This window comes from Acipenser ruthenus, chromosome 24, assembly GCF_902713425.1.
Source record: "Acipenser ruthenus chromosome 24, fAciRut3.2 maternal haplotype, whole genome shotgun sequence".
In the NCBI taxonomy this organism is placed as follows: domain Eukaryota; kingdom Metazoa; phylum Chordata; class Actinopteri; order Acipenseriformes; family Acipenseridae; genus Acipenser; species Acipenser ruthenus.
In genome coordinates this window covers 26,692,703-26,711,292 of record NC_081212.1, presented here as the reverse complement: position 1 = coordinate 26,711,292, position 18,590 = coordinate 26,692,703, and the positions used below count along the sequence as shown (strand labels likewise).

The window sequence follows — 18,590 nt, the reverse complement described above, 5'->3', positions numbered from 1 at the left end:
GGACAGGCTCAGGGGAATGTGTGCACTTGTGCACGTGGCGTGGGGAATTCTTTGAAGAATTTATGGAGCCCACTAGCGCTAAACATTTCATTCGTCTGCTTTCCTTAGGTAACATCTTTCATAATGCTTTCCTTAGATCACACCCTTTATAATGGGTCCAGTGAAATCTGTGCAATACAAAAAGAAATAATACAAAAAAAAACCACGTTTTATTTTAACTATAAAAGTTTTAATAAAGAAGTGATAAAATACAGATATACAAAACGAGTGTAAAAAAAGAGATTGGATCATATTTACATGTTCAATATATCTATACAACATTAATACCTTGTGTGTGTTTGATCTGGAGAGGCAGTGGGGTGAATACTGGGAGTACTGGGAGTACTGGGAGACTGAAGGCACTGGGACAGCTTCCTGGCTGACGATACAGAGAAAAGACCTTGGTGGCTCAAAAGTGGTGTGCTGAATGGGCTTGATACTATTAGAGTAACAGACTGCCATGTACAAGCTTTTACAATCTGAAACAAAACATCTGGTCAAATTAGAAACAAATACTCATTTAATTATGGAAACAGCCGTACACGGTTCCAGCACAGGTTTAAATCCGGGTGGCTCTCCTGTAAGAATAAAGCAGAACATTTCCACTGGACTGCAGCACTTTGATTTTACTTTCCTTACAGCAGGATTCTCTTGTATTTTATGGAATTTTTCATGCATTTTCCAGTAGCACTGCTGACCATGTTGTGTTTATACACTAGGGGGCACTGCAGCATCACACTCGGAGATATCTCACTGGCGGCTGTGTTGAGCTTTAATAGACCCACCAGCTTTTCTTGTCATTCAGCAAACTTCTTACAAAAACCGCAGGGGGTGTATCTACACCAATTCTTACTAAGATCTAAGCAAGAGGTACCGATATACAAAAAAAAAAAAAAAAAATCAATATTAGAAACTAAAACCTGGGTGTACAAAAAATAAAATAATCATTTCAAGCCAGGTCATACATTTTATGAAATTCTAAGACCATCTTAAAACACGCTGCCCTGTAAGAATGGCAGCTCCTCTTTATAATGGGTTTCTGCGCACATCGATGATCCCGCAGTTGGAGAGCAGCAGGCTGGCGCTGAGGCTGGACCTGCGGGATTCATGGCGAGGTTTGGCGTGTGGCAGTGGTGGGGTGCCGCTCCACTGTGCCAGCGCCATGCCTGGGTGCAGAACTCTGTTCCCAGGGGGCTCCGAGGTCATTTGCTGCCGCAGCTCCTCCATACCTGATTGGTTCTCAGTGGGGAGGGAAGATCGCCGCCAGGTGGGGGGCAGTGGGGCATGCACGAGTTCTCGAATCTCCTCCCTTGATTTCATTACACTCTCCAGTCTGCTGTGCTGATCTCTACCTGCATTCCCACTTTCTTCAGTTCTGCCAACAGGGGGCAGCCTTTCTGAACTGCCCTGAGATCTTCCGTTCAAGTTTAACACTGAAATGAGAAGCATGAACACAAATTCATTCAGGCTGGTGTTGAACGGACTCTTGAGATACTGCCAAAAGATGCAGATTACAAATGGAGTTAAAAAAAAGGAGAGATGAACTGAAAGCAGCCCTTACTTTTGCCTTGGTCCCCTGGTTGGCTGGCGTGCCCGTACACCTCCCTCAGTTTATTGGCGAGTTCCTGATTGGCCCACTTGAAGTGGCTCAGCTCCTTTCCCAGGTTGTGGATCCAGCTCTCATACTGCCTCTGACTCCCCGCCAGCCCTTCATCCATTTGCTCTGCAGAGAAAACCAGGAGCGAGAGTCAGCCTCCCTGACTAGCACTGCAGCTTCACTGCCATGTCATCAGGATGCGCGTCAAAAACACAGAAAATCTGTTAACTTTCCATAGCAACAAAAGGAAGGAATCATCCTATGAATAGCCATACATACAACATACACTGTTCCCTCGTCGCTGGAGCTTAGTGTCTAACTAAGAAAACCCCAGCTGCAGAAGCAGTATGCAGCATCCGTGTTCCGGTGTGTGCCCCCACCTCGGCACTGCTGCAGCAGCAGCTGCACGTTCCTCTCGTGCTCTTTCTGCTGCTGAGTGAGCCTCCTGTCAGTGTCCAGCTGCTGTTTCTCCAGCGCTGCCTCCAGCCACAGGATGAGCTGCTGCTGCTCCTCACAGCGCATCTCCAGCTCCGCCAGCACCATCTGCAGCTTGCGCTCCTCCTCTCGCAGACACACCACCTGGACAGACACACAGACGGGATGCCCAGCGCTTCACTGATTAACACAGACACACTCACAGCAGGAAGACAACCAATACAATACAAATCCAGATGAAAGCAGTTGATGGCACATCACATTGGTTTAGCTCAAATATTTAGTCATAGAGCCACGCTTAAGTAATCTATTCCCAGTGAACAGAATGTGTGTGGTGGGTCCTGACCTTATCGAAGTATTTACAGAGCAGGGCGCGGGTCTCGGAGGCAGACAGGTTGCTGAGTTTGGCCATCAGGTTCATCTCCCACTGGGACAGCATGCTGGCGGAGGCTCGGAGCACGCGCTGCCGCTGGCTGATGGCTTCGTTCTTGTACTCGATGGCAGCGTCCAGAGCCTCGATCGCCTCGTCCAGCTGGAACAGGGTCCGCTCCTCCTGCAGGGGGACAGGGCAGGACGAGCTTAGGCTCAGGAGAGGGCGGGGGTGAAGGTCACCTTTATCCAATGGTGAGAAAGACAGGGCGGGGCTTGTATGAAATGAAAGTTGACAGAAGCCCATTAGGGTTATAGGGTGCTGGAAACTGATTTTCACCCTAGTAAGGTCACAGAGGCTCTTTTCTTTGAAGTTTCTTTTTACCCCCATTAATAAACGCAGTCTGACAGGAGGATTATTAGTTTACCTCGGGGGAGAGCAGGCTGCCCTTGCGCAGCTTGTCGTCCAGCTCGGCACGCTGCTTGAGGAGCTGGTCCTTCTCGATGCGCAGGTTGGAGATCTCCTGGCGGATCTGCTGGGAGTCCTGAGCACTGCTGCTGCGGAGCTGACCGCTCCTCTCGGACAGCTCGCGCTCCAGGGACTCGATCCGGCTTGACAGGAGCCCCATGTCCTTACTGAGGGCCTGCAAGGAGACACATGGGGGACAGACACGTCACTTACAGACATGCACACACCTTATCTATGCTAACAAAAAAAAAAAAAAAAGTACCAATGGGACTTCATTCATTCTACTGTCCACTCCTTGTGACACACAGACATACTGACTCATCTGCAGTACCCATTACGTCACACAGAGGGCATCATATAGACCCTCATTATTATTATGTATCACGATTTACATTACAGTCTTATTCTTTAAGGTAAAACTTATAAGCCTACATGTTTGTCTACATAACTGCTATGTTCTGAGTGTCTGAGTGTTTAGATGACATGGTTAAGCATGTTTTGTAGGAATCTACTTTTCCGATGCCCTCACATTGAAGGATCTCAGAATCCCCCCCCCCCCCCCTCTAAAGGAGAGACGAGCACGCCCCCGCAGTGAGTGGTGTGAGCTCACCTGACTGGAGCGCAGCCTCTTGTTCTCCAGCCCGCTCTTCTCCTGCAGCAGGGCCTCTTTCTTGGCCAGGATGTCCTCTCGTCTGGTCAGCTCCCCCTCCAGCTCATCCAGACCTCTCCGCTGCTCCAGGACGCGCTCCATCTCCCCGTCAAGCCAGCGCTTCTGATCCTCAATCTTCTGCAAAGACACAGCGAAGCGCGCATATCAGGAAAACAGCAGGAGGGAAGGCAAAGAGCGAGACCACGGAAAAAATAACAATGCATCACAGCAACAGCCACAGTCAGAAATCATGTGCAGTACAACCCTGTCTACAAGACCAACCGGGTCAGAACGCTTTCCATACTACACAATCAGATACCAAAGAATGAGATCTGGTGCAAGACAAACTGTAAAAGGCACGTCAACGAACAATAAAAAACTGAACACGTGTGCTGCTGTACAGTTTGGTAAAACTAGATTTTACAAATCTCGGATGACCCCTACAGTTGTTATAAATTGCATTGGTTTATAAGGAAATAAGGAGTGACTATGGTCGATTACAAATACACACAGACCCCCCCCAGACTTATAAAATGTGTTCACTGCACTTAGGAGGAATATGTGATTTCTAAGAGAACAAAGGCTCCGATACTGCAATGTTCGGAGAGGTTGGAAACGTTTGTCCTTCTCGGTTACCTGCTGCTCCTCCAGAGAGATGACAGAGCCGTTGCTCCCGCTGCGTCTCTGTCGCTGGAAGGCAGCAATCTCCTCCGTCTTGATCCTCAGGATCTTCTGCTGCTGCTCGTTCTTTATCTCCAGCTCCTAAAGACAGACAGACAGAAAAAGAAAAGGACAGAGGAGTATTAGAAAGGAAACCAATAACCCAAAAAAAAAAAGAGATTTAAACCCAGCTGTGACTGTTAAACAGAGCTTTACATTAGACCAGTCTTCATTAATGTTTTTTGCATTGTATTATTTTGTTATATCTGGTCTGATTTTAAAACTAAGCTTCCTCAGTAACGCTGTATACCCTAGTGTGTTTCAAACGCTGTGGAAGGACATTCTTGTGCTTTGTGAAGAATGACAGCCAGGATACCCATGGCTCAAAGAATATAATTAAAACTCACTGTTATCCCCGATGGTCAAGTCACTTGATAATCACTATAAATGAGCACCCAGCTATAAGGCTGTCTTTGTTACAGGTTTCAGTGGCTCACCATTGGTGGTCTCAGTGGTTCACCATCTATCAATATTAATAAAATACTGACCCCATTAAGCTATACTCAATGATGAAATACCGCCATCCAACAAAGCTGACCATGTTTCTCAGACAGCAGTAAAATAACTAGCAGTTCACGAAGCCTAGACTTACACAGGGAACCCTGAAGCCCTCCTGCTATGAATCAGGGGAAATGTAGGCGTGCAGTGGTTACCTTGACCCGATGCTTGCCCCTCTGCATCTCGCTCTCCAGCCTGCGCTTCTGCTCGCTCTCCTCTCGGAGCCTGCGCTGGAGCAGGTCCTGCTGCTGGCGCATGCTCCGCACGTTCCTCTCAAGCTCCAGCACCCGGCGCTCGCTCTGCGTCGAGAGGGAGGCCAGCCGCGCCGTGTCCCGCTGCTTCTGCTTCAGCACCTGCGAGACACACACAGGAGCAGCCAGCGTCTTTGAGCAGGAACGATCACTTCCCACAGCCCCTGCCCTGCATGCTGGGGTGGGTTAGAAAAACGAAAACCCCCTAGAACGGAACGGGGAAGTACATCTACTTATATATGACGGACCCTTCAGCCATGCTTCAAAAGAGGCACACCACCACACTGGTAACATTTCTGCAATTCTGTAAAGTAATTTCCAAAGACACCCTTTAAAAGTAAAGCATCAATTTTGTTGGGTTTTCAAACAAACCGATGTAAGATAGCCCATTGCTAGGTTGTTACTGGAAGATTGTACCCATCACTGTGGCTGTTAAGGAGTTCACAGTTTGTAAACTCTGTTCTGAAAAGGGACACTGACCTGGACTTTACTCTGCGCGGCTGCAATTTTCTTGCGGTACTCTTGTGCCTTGGACCTGTTGGATGGGTCTCTGGGCTCCCTGACCTCCAGGTCCTGCAGCTGTCTCTGGGCTTCGTTCAGCTCTGCCCTTGCCTGCTCAGCCTCTGCTTCCAGCTCCGAGATCTTCCGGCTATACTGCTTATTCATAGCCTGGGCATCCTTCCCTGCAAGGACAAGAGTTTCATGTTGATGGGGGGCGGGGAGGGGCTCTGGGCTGTAGAAAGCAAAAGAGGATCTTGGATAGGAAACCAAGATATTTGTACACTGATGGCATGTTTGGGCATGTGTGTATGTGCTATCATCCTGAAGTGTGTGTGTGTGTGTTCATCCTGATAGAAATATATTCCTACCTGTTTTAATCAGCTCCTTGATGAGCTCCTCCTTCATGCGGATGTTGATGGCCAGCTCTCGGATCTTCTGCTGTGCCTGCAGGAGCCCCCAGTCCGAGTCCTGTTCGCCAGGGCCAGGAGGCAGCGGGGTGCCGCCCCCCAGAGCATCCCGCAGAGCAGTGGCTCGAACCCTGCAAGAGGCTACAGGGGGGCATGATCACAACCAATCAGACATCATTAACAACGACAAAACACTCAAAGGTGGTAAAATTACACCAAGTCAGATTTACAGAATCAATTGAAATCAATTGAAAAGTTTGTCTACAAGCTTATTTTCACACACCAATTACAAACAAATACATTGCCATATAAATAAAGAAAAAAAATACAAACATTTAAAATCAGATTTCCAGACTGCCAGCTTCCCCAGACTGCCTCTTTTCTGGACGTGGAGGGTGTAAAGCTATACATTTGAAGTATATCCCTATTAATAGCTTGCATTTTCCTGAGACAAAACCTGCAACCAATCATGTTCTATTTTCCTTGCATCAGAAGGATTATACCTAACGAATATTCTAAACACTAAGCCAATAGCAATGACAACAATAAGTCTGCTCACTCACACTTTAGGCGGTCGCTGTGCAGAGGGGGGGAGTTTCTGTTATCAAGTAGCTGGGAGACACCTCCCCTCACTTTGCCACCTGGATCCACTGTAGGCAGCTCTCTCTTCATCCAGGTCAGGCTTGGGGTCCTGCAAGAAGTTATTCATTTACGCTGTTGACCATCCAGAGAAGGTTTCATCATAATTGAATAAGCACTTCTCCATTGAAGTATGTAAAAATGTAGTATTACGGATGGAGAGATAGACAGATTCGCTTTTTTGCTTTAATGGCAGACTTACTCTTTAAAACCTCCATTCCACAGTAAAAAGGCGTTGCTCCTTAACAATGTTATTCTTTGAGCTTTGTTTGCTCTGACCTTGGCAGCTGCAGCCTGCACTGTCACAGCTTGATGACAGAAACATTTTCCTAAACCGGAAATCCATCAACATTTAGAGTCATGCCAGTGCCAAGCAATGCACCTGCCTAGCTCCGGTGTTTCCTCGAGACAGAATATTGACTTGAGGAGTTCTACTTAAAAAAACATTGAATTAGCCAATCTTGTCAGTTACGAGTGATGTATTCTTGATAAGAAAAACGTCCTTGAATAGAAATGAAATGCACAGCGCCATTGCTATTCCCTACCTCCATTTTCCCCTTATTTTCTTTTCCTCCTCTAAGTTCTCTTCCGTTCTTTTACTCCGAGTGTCCGAATCGTCACTGAACCCCCGCTGCCCCTCCCAGTCCTCCTGCCTGCGGGACACACACTGATTCGGGCTCTGCAGTCCAGCCAGCGGGTTATCCAGGGAGCACGGAGATCCTGACTGTGAAATCTCAACAGGGCAGGAAACACAGATTCAGTCCATGGAACAAGAGGAGCTAGAACACTGTCCTAAACTGTTTCAAAACACTGCTATCATTATGTGTACGCCTATTATTGACTGCATGTTTTACTTGGTATACTCTTTCCTCTGGACAGTCACACTGCTTGGTAGAAACAGAAATAAAAAGGGTTTTCTTTTGCTTATAGGACACCTCAAATCCTAATACGAGTTGACAAAGTACAGGGACTTCAAAAATGAGTAACAGTCCCCTTGTCATGTTGGTGCTGTGCAAGGACCTGTGATACATTTTACAAAGAGCCATTTCATTGCCAAAACGTACCTTTTTGGAATGGATTCTTCCACTGTCACCATTGGCTAAGAGGCTGGAATGCACCATGTTGAAGTTGCATGGGCGTGTGGGATCCACGGGAGCAGTGTGAGGTCTCTGTTTCACATCCCCTAGATGTACCCTCTCCAGTAACTCAGACACAGTGCGGCTCGGCATAGCCACACGGGTCTCCATCTCAGCAAGAAGATCTTGCTGATCCTGAAGTCTGTCACTCTGAATAAACACACCATATGTTTGTTACATTTTCTATTGAAAAAAAAAAGTTTAACATGGTCATTATTTTAGGGGAGCTGGCAGTGCTTACATAAATTGATAGAGAACTCAAACAAGCAGTTACACTTATGCTGGGTAAACTGCATTATGGTTTGCTTCGTAAATCAGACCATAGCAAATACTTTTCAATGGGGAGGTATTAGCCTATAACACTTACGCCAAATGCATAGTCTGTAAAGTGGAATATTTTCAATGACAGAAGTGTGGTTCACTGCTGATGGGGTATCAGAAGCTCCAGATACCTGCTGTTTGTACTGCTCCATGGCATCCTCAAGAGCAGCCAGGAAATCAGAGTTCTCCTCCTCCAGCCTCTGTACCCTAGCCTGCAGCTGAGCAATGTACTCCTCCCTGTCCGTCTCCCACTCCTTACCTCCCTGGTCAGTGCCCTGCAACCAATCAATCAATCAATCACACACCAGGACCCTGCTCCTGATTGTTTCTTAAGAAACAGATTTATTGTAATTTCCTTTTAATTGTGTTTTCTACACACGTCTCCTCAGGGCTGCTGAAGACACCCTTCCTGATAAAAAAAAAAAAGGTCAATTGGCCATGAAATAGATAGACTACGTATGTATAGCGAGGCTTCCTGGAACAATGCAATTTGCTAATGAGTTTACCTCTTTAATCATAAGGTCAAAAAAAGGCAACATTTCTGAATGGTTTTCAATCTTTGAGAAACCAGGTTTTGTCCCACTCAAGAACATGATTGAAAAGCTACTTCCTTGACTTAAACTTTTTCTTATTTAGCAGAGTACTGCGATTTAGGCAAACCTCGCAAAACATCCTGGGATGCCTGTACATGAAGGACTGCATAAATTAAGTAGACGTGGGATGGTATTCTACTTATATTTTTACTTACATATCCAAACAAACAGGGAGTGTATAACCTACCTGATATCGAGCTGCTTCCCTTCCCTTCTTCAGGGCTGCTGTAGTCTCCTCTGCAGACGTGCTCTCAATGCCGCTGTCCAGTCCAGAGGCTGTGGTCAGCTCACTGCGCTCCTCTTCCACAGAACACTGCCACTCCTTCACCCTAAACACCTGCCCTGGATTCAGGGTCCCCTCTGCCTGCAGCTCCATGAACAGCCTGTACGCAGTGTCCGTGCACGTCCTGTAGTGGGCGCTCTCCGCCCGCAGCTTGCCCAGGGGGTTCTTGTCATGCTCCAGGCGGGCGATGATCCTGGTTTCAGAGCGTTGGCGGTTCTCCAGGGCGCGCCGAAGGGCCTTGATCTGCAGCTCTAGCCCCTCTGTGCGGTCCGGTTCACCCCGGCAGTTCACCGTGGCTCGGTTCTGGATGTTCTGGGCCCGCTTTGCGTAGTTCAGGGAGTTGAGGCTCTCGTCGAAATCAGAGGAAGAAGGACTGATGCAGGCGATCATCAGGGTTTTAGCATTGCCCCCCAGAGAGTCCTTTAAGATCCTGCCAGGGAAAGGAAAGGGAAATAAAGATCTCTTTTGAGATCAAGGCAGTAATTACGTTCAAACTATAATCCAGTCTCATTACTCACATTTTTTAAAGGATCATGCTTCATAAGAAAGCTGATAAACAGATCTCATTTTCACGTGCAATTTTCTAGGCTTTCAAAGATACTCATGGTAATTGTGGAATGTAACGCTCAAGGGCATTCATAACTCTGGCCCATCCTTCAAACTAATCATTTCAGGTTTTGCAAGGGTTTTAAAAAATGTAAAGTTATATTACATAAAACTGCACTTATTGCATTATACGGGCAAAACTGTTTCCCAGGTTGGATTGCCTAAACTACAGTGCAAGGGGATAAAAGAGCTGTAGCCTAGCAGTACCTGGTAATCTTGGAGTCCCGGTAGGGGATGTGTGTGCCCTTTCTCTTAGGGTCTCCTAGTGCCCCAATAACATTCCCCAGTGCTAGCAGCCCGCTGTTGATCTGGATGCTCTCCTTCAACCTCTCTCCTGTGTTCCCTGTTTTCAGGATGCGCTCCGAGCCGGCCAGGTCCACAAAGTGAAACTTGGAGGTGAGGACGTGTGGTGTGCTGTGCCCAGCCCTCGAGCCCTGCCGCTGCTCCATGGCCACGGTGAAGATGGTGTGTGAGCGGCTGGACTGCGGGTTCATCTGGGTGGCTCCTGTGTGCCTGGCAGTGTTCCCTGTCTCCAGGAGACTCAGCACCTCATCTAGCCCCTCCACCTCACACTCCTTCACTCCGCATAGCACTGCAAACGCAATCACACAATCACACGGTGCAATAAAGAGGGAACGACGTCAGCATTACTGATCTCACCTGGGCAAAATTACATTAATAATGACCAAAGAAAGGGCATTACAACTACTATAATGACATTTTGTCACAAGATGATTTTATCAAACACTGACAACATGGGTTACTCCATTCCACCTGACCCTCTCTTAATTATCTCCTGCATGGAGATACGTACCAATGTTGCCCTTGTCATCCTCACGGATGTGGATGTCTTTGCTGGCTGTCTCCACCTCCAGCAGGTCCCGGAAGTCCTCCTTGTACACCTCCAGGTATGAGACCCGCACAGAGAAGTCACTTAGGTCATTCTCATCCAGCAGCTTAAAGATCTCAGCCACGGCTCGGGGGATGATGCCCTGCTCCTCATCGCTGACCGAGGCTGAAACAAACATACATTCAGCCATCCCAGCCTCACACCTGACCTGACTTCAGTACTTTCAAAAAACATCAGCTGTACCTCAAGACGTGGTCTTGCACTCTCCTCTCGCTCAGTCCCACTCAGCTGTAAAGGCATAAACTGGACCCTACCAGAAAGGAGTTTTTACATCGCTGATAAGTCATTCTACAGACTTTTTAATTTTTTTTGATTTTTAAAAACATTGTTACCATGCCTAGAGTAATGTTTAAGATTTATTCTTTGAACAGTTTACAGCATTGTCACTAGGAGGCACTATCAAGTCTAATGAGGCAGAGACAGTGTTACTCAATATGTGTACACAAAAAAAGGTTCAGAGTAGCTGAAGAAAAAAAAAAAAACCTCACTGCTAAAATCAGTGACAAGTAACTCACATATATTGGCCTCCCCGATGGTGTAGGTCTTGCCGGAGCCCGTCTGCCCGTAAGCAAAGATGGTGGCGTTAAAGCCCTGGAAGAAAGCCTCGATGAGGGGCTGGACACAGGTGTTAGAAACCTCCTCCTGATCGCTGGACTCCTCGAAGACAAAGTCAAACTGGAAGTGGCGATCGTGGCCCAGCGTGACACGCCTCTCCACGGAGTCGGCAGTGATGCAGCTCTCATGGCTGTGCAGGAGCTCCTTGGGCAGCAGGGGGCGCACTCTGATGGCCACCCGCACCAAAGTCTCCTCGGCCTTGGCCTGGGCCGGCGCTTTGGGAGCCATGCCTCTGCCAATCAACAGCCACTGGCGCTGCTGTCTGCCAGGGCACCCACTGAACCCATCTTAGGGTTCCCAGAGCGGGAGAGTTTCTGACACTGAAAAAATAAAATATCAAAATCAAAAGACATTAAGAATAATAGCTATCTAACAGGGCAATAAATACATTCTTAACAATAACAAAGATACTGTTCCCCAAGCATGTTTCAAACCAAAATGGTTTACTTTTCTGATGGTTAAAATTTGAAAGCTAGGTAGCTGTTGATGGCTTTGCTGTCTGCATAACAAAGGCATGCTTAACCCTTTAAGGTACAAGGGACATATGTGTCCCACAAATAAAAGTATCCTGACTTTCTTATTTTTGCAACGAGCTGCACGAAACACAGTTTTAATTTTACTGACAGGTTGCATCTGGTCATCCAGATTGTTAGTTTCCTCCTCGTGATACTTGAGTCACTCTCAAATGTATTTTAAGAAGAAACCGTTTGAACAACAGCTCAAATCCTTGTGTACCTTAGGGGGTTACCATGTTTAGCTTTATTATTCTCAATTAGGCGTGTATAAATCACGATTTTGCAACGGCAGTTTCTCGGTTTTGATTTAGCAGATGGTACCAGACTGTGGTTTAGTTCAACAGAGACACAGGAAACTAGAAGGTGCAGGCTATAAAAACAATCTCGCATTTACAACCCTAGTTTTGAAACATATTTATATTAACTGAACCATAAATCCCTTATGGATGTCAGTGTAAAGAACAGTAAGTAGAAAATAGGTCCTCTTTTTCCAAGCATGGACACTTAACCATGTTAAAATCTCTCCTCCCCCCCTTCAATGTTTTTTTTTTTTATTTTTTTTTATTTTTGTATAGTTTTAAACTAATTTTAATATATTGTTTAAACACATTTTACTTTCGAACAAAGAAATATTAATTAAATATAAATACTGGTTTTGCACGAACCATAACTTCGCTAATTATGATATTCCTACTAGGCCGCATAATTCAAATTATTAATAAATTACCAATATACACAGAGGCTCCCATGTTTACTGTATACCTTTAAACCGCTATTCAAACAAAAGTGTCATAAAGTTTTACACAACTAACGCGTTACGCAAACAGTACGGAGAACCGAGATCATCTAAAATATCCCGTAACTCACCTGTCCCGCTTTTACAAACGGGATAATATGCGGGGTAAACTCCAACACTCGGCATAGAGTCCAATATTTTTAAATTCAAAAACTTTTTCAAAGTTCAGTGTTTTCTTTCTGCCGCTTTGCAGCGCGATAGCTCCTTGCGCAGACACAAGACTCTGCTGTGCTGAAGCTGGAGGTGGCGCACGAGAATGGCGTCATGGAGTAAGCTCGGTTGGTACTCCCCACCTTGTCGGATTCTGTTAGGTTTTTTTTTTGTGTGTGTTTTTAATGAATTTGCAAAATAGCATATGTAACTATAAAAGGACATGTCTTTGCATCCATACTGCCCCACCAAGTTCTGCTACGCTGTATATATATATATATATATATATATATATATATATATATATATATATATATATATATATATATATATATATATATTATCTGTATTTCATTTATATTGATTCGCCTAAATACATCTTATGTTAACATGTTCAATAATCATATTTGCTGAGCTGTTCATCGTAGCCTATTTCAAAACAGCACGACACATGCACGTGTTTTATTTTATTTCAGTTAGTATCTGCAAAAATAGAACTGGCACAATTCAGAGCGTGTTAAAAGAAGGCACTTGATGTTCATACACATTTGATGTAATCTAAGGAGTGTCCTGGTTCACAAAGTTACTGATGTAAAGTAAATCATTTATATTAGTCATGTTCAGTATACAGCAATAACGCCCTTTGAAAAAAAAAAAAACATTGGGGAAAAAAATCAATAATCTTTATTAACATTGTTATCGTTGATCTTGGTCAATGACTGCAGGCAACGCCCCATTCATCCGTAAAGTTCCAAATGCATTCAGATGACTGAAGTAAGAATTTGCTGTGTTAGGTTTTTATTAAGTGTCCACTACGTGGCACGGGGAGCATCATGCGTACGCAGCGTAAAGGAATATCCCCTAGAAAGTGTCCTGAGGGCATCAGATGATTCGAGGGCATTTGCCATTTACTGCCACCTTTCACTTCTAGAGCTCGGCAACTCTACGAAATCATGCCATCCTGTCCCTAACCCAACCCCAACCCTAACCTTAATCAACCCCTGCCCTAAAACCTAACCTCAAACCCAATACCTAACCCTAAACCTAACCATTAAGAATCATCTGATGCCCTCAGGGCACTTTCTAGGGGATAATCCTGTGTGCTGCTCATGAGTACATTGTGAAACCTTATCATAAACCTGAGAACATGATTGTGAAGCCTTATCATAAACCTGAGAACATGATTGTGAAGCCTTATCATAAACCTGCCGATAAAGTAGACAAAAGCCACCTTGTGGCATCTACAGAAAGATTTGAATGCCAAACAAATGATGCTCTCTTGGGGTCGCTAAACAGCAGCAGTATGAAACACTCTTAAACTCATAAACTGTTCAGTGAACATTCTGTCAGCCGGCAGTCTGTAGAGCAGTAATTATCATGAAAACGATGTATATGTTTGAGCACTAAAGCCAAGCACTGAGCTAACACCACCCCAGACTTCGGTATCTCAGTGCAGGAGTTAGCACTCATCCTGGCTGGGGGACAGAATGGGAGGTCCCTAAGGAAGGCCAGCTGGGTTGGTGTCACTGCCACACAGCAGCAGCCGGTTTGTGGGTAGCTGCGAGAAACGCTTCCTTCAGATGCCAGTCTTTAACCGTGGTCCTTTTATTAAAGATGACATTTTAAAGGGTTGTTAATCTTTGTTACATTCTGAGATATATTGCCCAATACTGCTGCAAGGGAAGGCTTTAAACTGAACATTATTTATTTATTCATTTCTTAGCAGACACCCTTATCCAGGTCAACTTACAATTGTTACAAAATATCAGTATTGCATTATAAAATATCACAGTACAAGTTATCACATTATATAGGTTCAAACAACTGCTTCCTCATTCACTTCCTGTGCTGAAGGTCATCCCAATGATAGAGGGACACAAGTGGACATTTAGTCAGTACTAATAAGACGTACAGATTTTAAAGTCTTTGTTACCCAAAATGACTCTGAATTTCAACAGGGTTGTATTTTATTTATTTCAGCTCTTACCCTGCTTGCCCATTCTAAAAATCGGAGAAATAAAAAGTATTTCTTAAAACAGGTCATGTGATATTTTAATAGTGACAGACTCTGTAAGTACTGGAAGCACAAGGACACTGGCTTGCCTTGCAAGAGGACAGTGGGTTTGTTAACAAAAATACCAGAAGCAAACCTCCACTCTCATCTTCACAAGATATACCTTGAGAGGAGATTGTCAGCGAATCTATCGAGCTCCAGTACGGCAGGTAATAAGTGTTTTCCTAACTGTGTTTGTTCAGTGACAGTTTGTATAGCTGCTGTACATAGTGTAGGCAGTGTGGTGTGAGGGAGTAATATCTCTATAGTCCTTGTGTTTTACCCTCTGGGCTCCTTATGCCTTTTAAACTTCACCCCCGTTAATATGAGCTTACCAGATAGCCCTATACAAACTGTAAGACGTTGAAACTGTCTCTTTAAATGAGTAACTCGCAATCAATCCATTTATACTGTGCTGAAGAGGTCTGATGAGCGCTGTGTGTAATGAACCTCAAGGCTCTTTGAAATCACGGGAATAATCCCACACGTGTCTCTGTGACTACTAGGCCAGGGTTGGTAATTCAGAAATGGTTGCCATGGCGGTATCCATGGAAACATCCTACACCATTCTGGAAGAGTTGAAGGTAACACCCACTCCCGTTGATCAGCTTCTTTAATGCTTACTCATGACCAGAGAAAAGCTATCACATAAAAAATGAGTAGCGCGAAAATGTGCCTTTGATCTATCTATCTATCTATCTATCTATCTATCTATCTGTCTGTCTATCTGTCTGTCTATCTGTCTGTCTGTCTGTCTGTCTGTCTTTCTTTCTATCTATATCCGTCAGTCTGTCTCATCAAGAATTACAGTATATATCGAAGTAGCTAAAAAAAACAAAATCGGTCCTAATAGATACATATATAAACATATTTTTATTGATTTTTTTAAACCAGCAGTACAATTCAATATTAAGAAAGCAAGAGTAGTGTAATACACACACACACGCACACACAATATAAAAAAGATATAACTCTATATATCTCCCTTTACTTACAATAGCACTCATTACATGCTGTTTCTATAGTGTTAGCATCATGGCATGGTGACAATTAGGAGTCAGGCTCCCTGTTGCATCCTGATTTAATTGTCATCATTTTTGCTAAATTCAAGACTTTTCTTTTGACCAATAAAAGGCTTTCCTTGGATACCTTGAGCCACTCGTGGAAGGTGCAATGGGAACCATTGTGTAGTTGCTATGCATGCAGTCCTCATGCCTGTTCAGTTAGATGTGTGTGGGATTTCAGATACAGCCCAGCATTGCTTTTTGGTAAAAAAGATACAAAAGCAAAACCAAAGGTGATCTGAAAGCGAGAACGTGAATCTGCTGGCTTTCTGTGGGCGGCTGCACACGCATGGTGCTGCAGTGCTGGCTGGGAAACCAAAGAAGTATCCAAGCTGTGGTGCAGGAAGGGGTGCTGGGAGTGTGACAGGGGCAAGCTGTCCTCAACCCAATTTCTCCATTGATTTCGGCTCAATTGAATTCAGTTATTTATTACTGAGCCAGGAGGAGAAGCCATTGCGATCAGCAGCTCATTTCCAAGCACATTTCTGAAATGACGTCAGCACTCTCAATTGCAGTGGAGTTTGATCTAATCATGAGCTTCTTGTTTGTTTTGAAATCGGCCCCAAGCTATCCCTGTCTGGATGAGATATAACTGACATGTTTTCCAGAGACTGTTTTAAAAATCAAATTGCCCTACTTACAAATTCTTGTCGTGCTCGTCACATGGCATTCTGTCTTTCGGATGAGTTAAACTAATGGCCCGTCTACTTTTGTGGCCCCTGTAACATGGCATGGGTTTGTATGAACGGGTGAATCACGTGTGAATCTGAAGAGAATATCCTGAGCGGTGAGGTAGACTGTGACTTGTTGTCAGGTTACATTGTGATAACAACAAAATCACTAGTCTTCCACACCGGCCAAGACCACTGACTGGCCCCCGTCTTTGTGTGAGCTTCTTCAGCCAAACAACTGCAACCTGTTTACTTACTGTTTCCATGGGCAAATGGATGCACTGTGCACTGCTCTAGTATTCTAAAATATATCACAAGGGCTGCATTAAAAAAAAAGAAAAAGAACAAGAAAATACTTTAGAAAAGCAGATTAACCCATTAAGTGCCGCAGGATACTTTGTCATTTTGTGAAGCATTTTTAACTGGCATCTACCTGTTATTGAAATGTTCTCTTTAACTATATCGTTATGGTGACTTTTGTTATGTTAAATATAATGTATCAAATCACATAAGGGTCTGATTTTTTCAACGAAAAATGTATCGTACTTAATGGGTTAATCTCGGAGTGAGGAAATCTGTTTTTCTGGACAACCCTATAAAACCCTATAAAACCCCATTGATATAAATAAAGCAGCTGTGTCTTGACCATGAGCAAATGACTGCGGCTTCAATTACTCTAGCATCTGCAATGGATGAAAAAGGGAAACAAAAATACAGTTGCCAGTTATTCATTTGTTTATGGCATCGTGAATCTGTATTATTAAAAAAAAACTTGTTTCTTCCTCACAAAACAAACACATACCTAGAATCAATTGCCTTTGCTTCAGTTACATTGAAAGCATTGCAATAAACTTTGCATTTGTGAAGCTTTCGGCTCGCCTCGTGTCTCTTAGAGGTTTTATAATGGGGTTGCAGAGGTTCAGGGCTGCGCTACATACATTTTTATAGGGCCAGGCCTTAGCCATTTATGAGCTTAAAAAGAGATGAGCATTTCATAAATTCAAAGAAGCCTCATGAAAGGACCCTATTAAAATACATTTTGGACAGCGACGAAACTCAATAAACTTTTATTACAAACCTCATGGGTTGGCTCATTGTCCTACTGGAAGGGCTCTAAAGCTAGCAGGACTTTAGAATATTGAAACACGCTTTAAACAGTGACATTCATTTCAAGCAGCCTAAATGATCCATTCAAAAATGTCTTTCTACACAAAAAAACATTTGTTAGGTTTGTAGGAGCATTAATACCCTCCGCAGCAGATCACTGCCCTTGTCTTTAAATGCCCTCACCTTTGGGATTCAGGCATGCCAATGGAACTGGCAGAACTTCCAGAATGTTGCCAATTCAATCTTCAAGCTCTAACAGCACAAGAGAAATGTAATAAGACTTCCAGGAAACACCTATGGATTTCATATTTGATGGCAACCTCCATCACGATGTTAAAACTATTTTGTAATACCTTCATTTTTTTCGGTGCCAGATTCCAAAACCGGATGGTACAGAGTGCAATGCAAAGGGGTTTGAATGGCTCGTCAGCAACCTCAGATTACTGTCACGATAAAGCTAACATGTAATCTGCTCCTCCGCTGGCTACCAGTTTATTGCATGCTTCCTGATTTGTCGTTTCATGTGTCCCTTTGGAGCGCCCGTAATTGGCCATTGTATTTCAAGTGCAGAAACCTGCATACTGATTTGAGGAAACAATAAGCACGCAAATAGGGTCTGGGATTAGCTGAAAGGAGTCAGTGGTAAATGTCACCAGAGTGTTTGCTGTTCAATAAAAAGACACCCAGCTGTCAGTCTGGCACCTACATTTGTAATCAAGGTACGCAGCTTCTTTTCATAAAAAAAGCTTAGCGATGAATCCATCAATCCAAAGCTTTAGAGTTAATAATAGTATATCACAGTCTGTACCCTTCCGGGCGAACGATCCTGTGTCAACTCTTCATTCCTGAAATCCCCCCCTCCCTTATTTCCAGTCAGTCCCATGGATCTCATTTCCTCTGCCCCCTCTCATACTCCTATTCAAATACAGTAGAAGCTCCAGTTGATTTAATAACTCTCCTTTTCAATTGGTTTACTGTAACGCTGTCCTCCCTGTGCAGCGAGTAACACAACACAAAGAAATAGTGTGGCTGAGCATTCGTCCCACTGTAAAGGTCAGCACTGTATGTATTGGTGGCTGTGGTTACTGGACAGTGCTCTGCCTACAGGACCCGGGCTACACTCCTCAATCTGTCGCTGTCTCTCATTCTCAGCTGCTGCTGGAAGCCGGTCATTAAGCAGCCTGCAACAGAAAAAG

At 44.4% G+C, this 18,590-nt stretch overlaps 1 protein-coding gene across 3 annotated transcripts; it reads right to left on the bottom strand.

The window, feature by feature from the left end:
• Window positions 1-207: 207 nt before the first annotated feature.
• Window positions 208-12,629, bottom strand: LOC117429010 (kinesin-like protein kif7). 3 transcript variants are annotated; one of them, XM_034048106.3, is made up of 19 exons: window positions 12,421-12,628; window positions 10,939-11,358; window positions 10,328-10,528; window positions 9,721-10,105; window positions 8,812-9,337; window positions 8,163-8,306; window positions 7,639-7,860; window positions 7,120-7,307; window positions 6,499-6,626; window positions 5,897-6,076; window positions 5,508-5,710; window positions 4,932-5,129; window positions 4,195-4,320; window positions 3,520-3,696; window positions 2,869-3,084; window positions 2,418-2,624; window positions 2,017-2,215; window positions 1,601-1,762; window positions 208-1,472 (listed from the first exon to the last, which is right to left on the bottom strand). In XM_034048106.3, exons 2-19 carry the CDS (start codon window positions 11,264-11,266, stop codon window positions 1,066-1,068), a joined length of 4,197 nt encoding a protein of 1,398 aa, XP_033903997.3. In that variant the 5' UTR covers window positions 11,267-11,358; window positions 12,421-12,628; the 3' UTR covers window positions 208-1,065. The 3 variants fall into 3 exon arrangements, 2 of the variants coding, with proteins under 2 accessions (XP_033903997.3, XP_033903998.3); XM_034048107.3 differs by lacking the exons at window positions 10,939-11,358; window positions 12,421-12,628 and adding an exon at window positions 10,607-10,656; XR_004548376.3 differs by lacking the exon at window positions 2,017-2,215 and having other exon boundaries at window positions 1,335-1,472; window positions 12,421-12,629.
• Between the last annotated feature and the right edge of the window lie 5,961 nt (window positions 12,630-18,590).